Below are 9,901 nucleotides of genomic sequence, written 5' to 3' on the forward strand. Positions count from 1 at the left end.
CAGCTAGTGATGAAAAAAGTTATTGATGAAAAACCAGTATTTTTCGTTCCTTCCGGGCAAAATACCTCAAAATTTTATTCACGTATGAGACTTAAGCAACCCCTCCCTATGGTCAGATCTTCCTGAAACTTGGCATGTGACCTTCTGGTAAGCTAAAAAATAATTTTGACTCGGAGCGAGTGAGATTTATCATGTTTCATTCTTCCTATACTATGATAAGTGTACTGCGGTTCGTTAAATTATTAAAAACTGCAAAAATTACAGTAATGGTAAAGTAGCCATAGATTCTTCAGTTCTCAACCGATTTTGATAAATAACCACTTGAAATCTTTGTTTTAAATTGACATTTAAGCGCAAAAGAAAATCAGATTTTTTAAATGTTACCATCGAGTCTAAAACTTTCGTTGAAACAAAATTTTCTCTAAAAAAATGCGTTTTTTATCATTTTTTTTCTCATAAAGTCACTAATATTAGCAATACTGTTGGTCAAACGCAAAAACAATGTTCAGATGATCGATAGAAAACTTATTCACCTTCAATATGCAAAAGAGGGATTTCAAATTACTGTTATGCCGTCCGAGATATTTTAATCTAAGTACAAGTACTTTTTTAATTTTTTCGAAATTTCATATTTGGAGCATAACTCAAAAACGGTTCTACTGAGATTTTTTTGAATTTCATTTTCGGATTCAGCGCTCGATTTTACATAAAAAATGTTGGTCAGCTAATCAAGTTCACGATTTTTTTAAAATTTTGTAAACTAGTGTAATCAAAACAAATGAACACCATTGAGGCAAAACTCGAAATCAAAGCCCCACAAAACCAACAAATCACTTTGTGATGAGATGAGACATGGAGCAATTGATAGGCGTCCAGAGATCCGGTCGAAAATCTAAATTTCCCGAAAACAAACAATCGGTAATTAGGTAAATTGCAATCATGAACAAACCACCGCCAAACAACAACTGCTATTCCAGTCGAGCCTGACAGCCGACTGACAAGTGGAGGAGAGCAATCTCTGTGACGGGTAACTTCAATAGGTGTTTGAATTTAGCTTCCAAACATCATGGCCGTTCGTTCCACCACTCATCAGATAATAATCGTGAAATGCATTCTGCCATGAACTGACCATCACTTCTCAGCTTTCACTTGCTATATTTGCGATATCAATCACATCGAAATTTAAATTAGCCGAGCACGTGCTGTTAACGGCGGCAGCGATGATTGCGTCCTCCTGACCCATTTGGCTGTGAAACCCGTGTGAAAATCAGTAGTGTTATGCGTTTGGAATTTTGTCGGTATCTAATCATATTTTTATGCGTTTTTTAATGAAAGTTATACGATGTTAATTATTAGGTAAGTATTCAAAAAGTTTGTCTGACGACTTTTATCTGTAGCGTATGAATTTGACAACATAAAAAGTAGTTTACTATTAATGGAAGGGTAAATGAGATCCTATCGAGGATTTGATTTGTCTTTTAAAAGCAAACAAGGTGTGCACGGATTCACTGCCATTTTACTTGAGTACATGTCGATTGCAAACACTTGAATAATTAGTTCGGCAGATTTCAAATACAGCTTTCAACATTACACGTGCTTTAACCCTTCGTTTCATGATTTTTTTTATTTTTCCTTAAAAATCTTTTTAAACAGTTGAAAATGATGAGTACATCAAGAAAAAAATTAAAATAAAATACGATTTTTCCATTTTTCCATACATTAATTGTTGCAAATTTGTTACTTTATGAAACGAAGGGTTAAGAGTATCAAATTTTGAAAAATTCCGCAGAAAATGATTAGACAACCTACAACAGCTACCGGTTATGAAAATCAGTTCATAAATTAAGTTAGGAAATTGATAGGTTGGTCAGTTTGCGCACTTTTAAATTGTTTTCATTTGATAGTGCTCGAGATTAGCTACGTTTGGACAACTTTGGCCTCCCCGCTTGTAAAAAGTTAACTCGCCTGGACCAGCTAGAACGTAAAGAACGCATAGCTGGTTCCACCTCTATATTTTTTTCTGCTCGCTAGCTAACATCCTGGGAGGTCTGCAAAAACTTTGTCATCCCTTAACTTTCGTTTGCACCGCAGCACCAAAGGAAGAACTTCCGGAGAACTGTGTGGAAAAACAGTGCTCCCCAGTTTGTTTCCTGTTGCCCCCTTCATGGATGTCGTCGGCATGTATTTAAGTAGTTGTGTAGGTTTCGTAGGTAAAAGTTAGTGAAAGCTTTTTCCGGTCCTGTGCTTCGATGCATTTTAAATGAGTAAATCTCGTGAGCAATGTGCGTGATTCAAGGAAATTCTAGTCGATGTTAACAACATCAGTACGTAAGGTACTTAGTAGGTTCACGAGATGTGGGTTTGAAACTATCAAAATAATGTTACAATCAATCGTATGCAAAAGTCAGCCTCAGTTTGTTCTGTACTTTTCGTTAAATTTCAGCCTAGAAATAATAGTCTACTATGCAGCTAATTTATTTTTCTTTTGTATATAGGAATAGGCTTAATGAGTTACTTACCTCATACTCTTCCAGTTCCTCGCATTATTCATTTTCTGGTCGGTGAATACATTGTGTTGATAATCCAACAGTTAGACACCATAAACAAAAACGTGATTGTAATAAATAAATGCTCGATCATAAAACTGTCATCGCAAAGGAAAGTCGATCTATATAACAAAGGTATAGCTTACTTTTAATAGCCGGTATCAAAAGAAAGTACATTCAATTCAATTTATCACTAAAGCCTAACGAAACGGTCCGATTTGGCCTGGCGAACGGGAGATATTCGAAATAAAAAAAAAACACGACAAGGGTGCCTTCGTAGTGCATATAAAGTTCGCGAAAGCATGATGGGAAAACTTTCTATCCACAAATTTGCGCAGTCTTGATCTCACTTTTTGCTATTATAGGATGATTTACTGAAATGGTTTTTATATTTTTTTTTTCGACTGATGCGAATGCTTTCTGTAAGGGTATTGTGCCAACTGTTGATGTTTTTCGACTCCCTTTTTCGTTAAAAGGAGAACTTTTCCCCATTCTGCTGCGCACTCGGGTTGAACTCGAGCGCTCCATTCACCTCTTTGGGGGCACACTCGGGATTTACATCCTCCTGAAAAGAAATAACGATGTATAGTTTAGTGTATCTCGAATTATATTGATAACCTTTCATAGAGTTGATCAGGAATTAGTAAATGAAATTACTCACTGCATCTGTGAAATAGGTTTCAATGAGCATGAAAGCTTCCTTGTAGACCTCCTCGTTTTCGTGATTTTGTAGCGCTTCTAGTTTATCGAGGGCCCCGATTTCTTCGAAAAGCGTGCACAAATTTTCCGTTCCTCCTATTTTTTCAGCCATAGAGAAGATATTTTTAATACCACTCAGTACTACTCTGACTATTCGGCTATCTTTTGCGTCCAACAGGTCGCAATAGGGTTTCATCATTGGATACTTTTCCACCAGTTGGATAATCTGTTCGGTCGAGCCACCGGTCGTCGTATTGGTAATGGCCCATGCTGCCTCTTTTTGTGATTTAAAATCACCTTTAATGAGCACTTCAATCAGAATGTGTAGGATTCCTGATTCGAATACTTGTGCAATCTGTTGTTGATTTCCGGCTGTGATATTCGAGAGAGTCCAGGCAGCTTCCTTAACAATGCTATTTTTGCTATTCCGCAGAAGTTTACCCAAGTTCATGAGAGCACCGGCCTGTAGAACGGCGTCAGTTTGAGAATCATTTCCGGTGACGATGTTGCCCACACTTCGTAATGCTGGGGTGATGATAGCCGGATTGTCACAGGACAGTAAACGTACTAATCGTGGAACAGCCCCCGACGCTACCACGGGTTCGATCTTAACCGCCTCGTCGTCGGTGACATAGGACAGCGCCCAACATGCATCAGCAAGCACCTGGGAGTCTTCATGCTCTAACAGTCGTGACAGAATGGGGATCATCGGTTCAACTCGAATAAACGGAGGCGGAGGGTTCTTGTTCCGGCACAAGTTAGACATCAACCAAACAATGTTTCTAAGGAACGATAGCTGCGTGTTTGGATTCTGTACCAGATAAATAATGGCTTCTACGCTGCTGTATTCAAGCACAATATCTCGTGCTTTCGAACCATCACCGGCAATATTACCCAAGGCCCATACTGTTTGTTCAGCCACATTTGGCGAAGGGGAACTTAGCAAATCGATGAATCTGGGAACGGCTCCCGCATCGATCACGGCCTTTGTCTGTTCCGTCGTTCCTGAGGCAATGTTTGTCAAAGCCCAGGCAGCTTCAAACTGTAAATCTACCCGGTCACTCTTCTCCAAAAATTTCACACAGATCGGCACCAGACCCAAGCCGATCATCTTATCAATGGGAGGATTTTTCTCACGGCTCAACATTTTACGGGCCGTTTGCACAGCCACAAACTCCTTCTGGGCATTGCCACTGTTGATGTGGCTAATGATTTCCTCAAACTTGAGCACGATCGGGCTCTGGGCATTGTTTTCTTGGAGCGGCGAGGTGACCGTTGGCTCATCGTTGTTGATGTTACGACGCTTGAACAGTTGGTCTTCCTTTTTGTTCTTGCGAAGCTCTACCGTTACTTCGTGGCGTCTTTGACGCATTTCCTATTAATTTGAAGTTGCGAGCCAATAAAGAAATTAATTTTAGTTCATATTTGTGGTAACGTGAAATTGAATTAAACATGATTAAATATCTTTTAAGCAATATTTAAAGTAAAATAAATCCGCATAAAAGATAGTTTACTTTTTTGATTTTGAATTTTGATTTCATTTTAAAATTTAGATTTCAGTTTTTGCACTTCCATAATTCAGATTGAGATAACAATGTAATACCTACTATTAAGTCATTTTTATTATAGATTGAAGAATTCGATTTGGGATTTGTGATTCTTATTTCAAATTTCATATTCAGATGCAGGTTTGGAATAGGATTATTTAGATTTCATTTCGGATTAAATATTCAGATTATATTTAAATGTCAGATTTTGATTCAGTAAGAAAATTCAAATTAAAATTTCGGTTTAAGATTTTAGATTAAGCTTCAGTTTTCTAACTCAGATTTAGATTTCAGATCAAGCATTAAGATTCTAATTTCAGATTCAGATTCACAAGATTTGACATTAGTTTTAAGATCCAAATTTCAGATTCAGATTTAAGATTTAGAGCTCAGGTTGAGATTCAGATTTCAGATCCAGATTTCAAATTAAGATTTATATTTTAGATTCAAATATCGGATCGAAGTTCAGATTTATGATTTAGATTTGAAATTTAGATTTCAGATTTAGATTTAAGATACGGATTCATATTTAAAACTCAGATTTCGGAATTCAAATTTCATGTTCAGATTCTAGGTTTCAGATTTAAGTTTTAGACTCAGATATCAGATTTAATTTCAATATCTGATACAGATTTTGGGTTTAGAATTTTCAGGTTTTTAATTTAAATTTAGATTTAAGCTTCAGATTCCAGATAGGTAAAGTAAAAACTTCAAAATGTAGATTCATATTTCATATTTAAACAGCAAAATTGAATTTCGATTTTCAGACATAGGGATCAATTCATAAATCACAGATTTTGTATCATATTATTAATTGATAATGAACAGCCTTAGTCAGTAGATATTAGGTTCGAGAGTTCAGTTTTCAGGTACGGAATGCAGTTCTAAATAAGATTATAAAATCATTTATGAGATGAATAAATAGTATGATTTAAAATCTCTTGAACAAAATAAATCTATTATTTTTAATTCACCTTGGTGAACAAAAGGTTTTGATTGTTGTATTTTTTAATTTTTGAATTTTCAATCATCAAACATGAGTTGCCTAATGAAATATGTTTATGGAAAAGTATGAACGTTTAAAAACAGTATTGTTATATTAGAGCATAAAAATAAGTTCTCCTTATTTTAAAAATGAAAACAGCAGAGCAATTGAAACGAAAGGAAAATTTCAATAAGATCGGGAATTTAAGAATAATAGGAACATCACATTCCGATTAATATGATTGGAAATGGCTCTTAGTAAATGGAATGAGAGCAAAATAAGGTCTACATTGTAACAGTAAGTACCAATTGAAAGATTCGATTCCATCACCCCCTAAAACCCTCTTGATGGAAGTCAAGTGCGACTTACCGCATTGCTCTTAGCTCCATGTTTGTAGGCCGACAACCGATTCTGAGGGGCTCCTGCGTTTTCTGCATCCATGATCTAGGGGCAAAATAGATGAAACCTATTTTTTAACAATCGTTCTAACCTCAATTTTAGAAACTATTGGAAATGTAAGCAAAAAAAAATGTGGCTTACCAAATTATCGGAAAAATTTATTAAAAAGAAACTTAATTATAAAAACACACGTAAAGGCACTTCCGGCTTCTTCCGAAACAGTTTAAGAAAATGAAATTTAAAAAATATCTAACTAGTTGCGCAAAAGAAGCTGCTTCTTTTTAATCCTTGCGGACACAACAAAAGGACACGACTCGCTCGCTTACAGCCGAACAACCGTTTGATCCGCTATTTTGCAATCGAGAAGAAAAGGAAGCAACAGGCAGAATCGTCAACGAACAGTTTTCAAAAAATTAAATCGCCGTTTACTTTGATAGTAGTGGTGCAGGCGCTGAGCTGATACAGCTGTCGGAGTAGCGGCGCGCGAAAGTCAGCTGTCGGGTGGCAAGGTATCTGCATGGTGCAAATGAGGTTTTGCAAATTAATCGAAAAATAATCGATATAAAATCGATATAGTTTTAAAAGTTTGACTATTCCTCATAGGAACGGTTTATTCAATGATGATGGTCAAAAATAATCTAAAAACAAATCAAAATGTTAAATTTACAGTACTTAGAATATTCAGAACCAACAAATACATCGCGTGAGCTTTCATTACGTCATAAGAAACATCTTGAAAATTTACAGAAAACTGCTGAAAAAGTTATAAAAACAACTTTAAAATTTGCATTTTACATATAGAATATGTTATCCTGGCTACAAATATTCTAAATGGAATGAACTTACGACTAGTTTATGTCAGTTTTTGTATTTTTTCGTTCTAAAACTGTGTGTTTACATTTTGTTTCATACGACGTAATGAAAGCACACGTGAAATATGAATTTCAAAACTTTTAAGTAGTTTGTGGCTTTATATAATATAAAGTCTATAGTCAGCCATATTCATATTTCAAAATTAATATCAGTAGCTTAAGAAAAAGTTTATTTGAGACTTTCAACCAGCATAAAATTTTCATCAGTTATCAGCTACGTTGAACAGTAGGTACGTTACACGACCTGTACATTTTGAATGTACACATATCAGAAGGATGTTTGGCTTGACATCCAAGGAATTAAAGGAAATAAAATTATTTAAGTAAACACATTATGGCGGTAACTTTAAAAAACATCTTTTATAAACGGGCTTGTGATAAATCTCAGTTGGCAAGTCAGTTACCTCCTGAACACAGTTGTACCGGATGTTTTTCAGTAACTTCCGTTAACTGCAACGTTGATATAAAGTCGCGAATGCCATATATATGGTAAAACGACTATAATCGAAGCAAAAAATATCTTTTTTACATTCAAAGTTGAACAGCAAAACATAGCAAATTTTTCAAAAAAAAAAATTAAATGGGGAACAACATTTTTGAATCTATCTAGTATTCCTGTTGTTGATAAAAAATGTCGGAGTTGGGGGATCACGTTACTGCATACCTTAAGGCGATTTATTTCTCAATGCTTCCGGTACATCTATGTGAAATACAGATTTTAAAGTTGTTTTGATAACTTTTGCAGCAATTTTCTGTGAATTCTTAAGATGTTTCATACGACGTAATGAAAGCTCACGCGATATTGATGTTTCCGCTGAGCATTCATTTCTGCAAACTATCCGAGTGCCAGGTGCTGTGCGCCAAGCGATTAAGCATCCTATAACTTGAAATTTGAATTCTAAATTGATAATTTGCAACATAGTTCACCATTCTGAAGTGATCTGGATGAAATCGGGAAGCTCGAGGATTTGATTTAGATATTATATCTTTCACGATTGCTCCGGATCTTCCCCAGAAAAAAATTCTCGTGGGGTGTTTCCTACCAAGGAGCGGCGGAGGGGGGAGGGCGTATCCCTCAAATTTACAAAAAAAAGGTTAAGATTATTACTGAACGATAACTGTTCGAAGAACAACATGTTTACCTTTAGATTGGGTTTACTAAAATCGGAATAATAGAATGTTTCAAATAAATTAATCTATCATACCATACTAAACTAGAAACTACACAGCAGTTGTCGAAAGCAACAGCTAAGAGAAGCTTAAAAACATGTGCAAACACAAAAATGAAAAGTTTTCGAAAGCTTATCAATAACCGTAGAAATTATTGTTTGTTTTTTTTTTCAATTTAAAAAAAATGTCAGTTAGGTCTAAAGGTAACAACCAATATGAAAATGTCCAAAATTTTCCTTATCTTTAAAGTTTTTGAGTGTTCGAAATTATAAAACCAAACTTCCGTGAAAAATTTCCGCGAAAAATTATTGGATTTCAATGGCTTAATACACCCTAATAAATGGAAGGTTATTTTTAGATTAATATGTTTTTTATTATAATAATTATTGTAATCGAAACGTGGTCTTCGAGTGTAATAATTTAACCTTCAATAGAAACAATATTACAAAAAAGATCGATAATGAACGAAGCTAAGCAGTTGATTCCATGAGTTTGGGAACATGATTTTATCAAATTAGAATCGCTGTGCGCACCATCTGAAAAAAATCTCAATCCAAATGAAAATTTATTTTTAAATTCAGTGTCGATTGATGATTTTTTCACTGAAGACCTCAATTTTCAATTTAATAATATTCTTAACCTGAAGCAATCTGTGTAACTATAATAAACCTGTCAGATTGCCCGGTTTTACCCGGAGTTGTTCAGATATTTGATACAAAACTTTGAAAAAATCCGGTCCGACCCGGATGCCCAGAACTCGTTGACAATAGCCCGGATTTGGCCCAGCTTTATTTACCTTATTTCCAAAATCAACCAAAAATTCAGATTGAGTTGTTAGATTTTTTTGTTTTGCATTCAAAAACTTTTTTTCTAAGCAAGTTTTATCTAAATAATCATGAATGGTTTTTTGGAAGCCTCTAATATGATTCAAATCTGCTGATGTGTTTCGATGAAAAAGCATTGTTTCAAGCGCTTTTTCCTTGATTTTAGTTGCAAAATTTCTTGGTTTTGTCCAAATATGCACGGCTTTTGTGTTGAACATTTTGAAATCTTATGTCCGGATAAAATAGCCCGGCCCGTTTGCGTTCTGGAAAAATTCTGGCAACCTTGAACTAAAAGGCCCACGCTTTGCTAGATCAACAAACATTTAACAATAATTAAACAATAAATATTTCAAAACTCTATTTCGACATTCGATAAGGATAGGTTTGAAAATCTTAGATTATAAACACATTCGATTGTCTAGATTTATGAAATTTATTTTGATTTCTTACTTTCATCCCTACAATCAAAATTCAATCTAAAATTTATTACTCAAAAGTCGTTTTTGTAACTGGATTTCAATAAGGCCGTAATAAATGTCATATTCTTCTTCTCCCCCCCTCCTTCGAATTTTCCGAAAAAGTATTTAAAGTATTTTTATAAAAGTTTCGAATTTCGTTAAGTTTATTAAATATCCAAAAAATTACATGATCAAAACACAACCTTCAAAAGATGGGAGTTTTATTAACTTTTGTGTTATTGAGGTCATTCAAATTTCGCTAAAAAATGACTCGATTAAGGTGTGTTTATATAGGCATTGTAGAGGGTGTATTAGAACTTATATTATACCAATTTATTATTGTTCGCATTATTTGTTATCATACCCCCATGTGATGTTCCAACTCCGAGTGACAAAAGAAG

General features: G+C 34.8%; 1 protein-coding gene across 3 annotated transcripts; it reads right to left on the minus strand.

Moving 5' to 3' along the window:
- Positions 1 to 2,673: 2,673 nt before the first annotated feature.
- On the minus strand, positions 2,674 to 6,559 carry LOC129745680 (importin subunit alpha). 3 transcript variants are annotated; one of them, XM_055738950.1, is made up of 4 exons: positions 6,318 to 6,559; positions 6,147 to 6,221; positions 3,208 to 4,620; positions 2,674 to 3,111 (listed from the first exon to the last, which is right to left on the minus strand). In XM_055738950.1, exons 2-4 carry the CDS (start codon positions 6,216 to 6,218, stop codon positions 3,016 to 3,018), a joined length of 1,581 nt encoding a protein of 526 aa, XP_055594925.1. In that variant the 5' UTR covers positions 6,219 to 6,221; positions 6,318 to 6,559; the 3' UTR covers positions 2,674 to 3,015. The 3 variants fall into 3 exon arrangements, with proteins under 3 accessions (XP_055594925.1, XP_055594926.1, XP_055594927.1); XM_055738951.1 differs by having other exon boundaries at positions 6,147 to 6,228; XM_055738952.1 differs by having other exon boundaries at positions 6,147 to 6,243.
- Positions 6,560 to 9,901: the final 3,342 nt, after the last annotated feature.

The sequence above is a fragment of the Uranotaenia lowii genome, chromosome 2 (assembly GCF_029784155.1).
Source record: "Uranotaenia lowii strain MFRU-FL chromosome 2, ASM2978415v1, whole genome shotgun sequence".
Classification (NCBI taxonomy): domain Eukaryota; kingdom Metazoa; phylum Arthropoda; class Insecta; order Diptera; family Culicidae; genus Uranotaenia; species Uranotaenia lowii.

Coding starts and splice junctions, on each gene's coding strand:
- LOC129745680 (XM_055738950.1), bottom strand. CDS start 6,218: ATGGATGCAGAAAACGCAGGAGCCCCTCAGAATCGGTTGTCGGCCTAC. Junction 4,621..6,146: donor ATGGAGCTAAGAGCAATGCG/GTAAGTCGCACT, acceptor TCAAATTAATAG/GAAATGCGTCAAAGACGCCA. Junction 3,112..3,207: donor AAACCTATTTCACAGATGCA/GTGAGTAATTTC, acceptor ATTTCTTTTCAG/GAGGATGTAAATCCCGAGTG.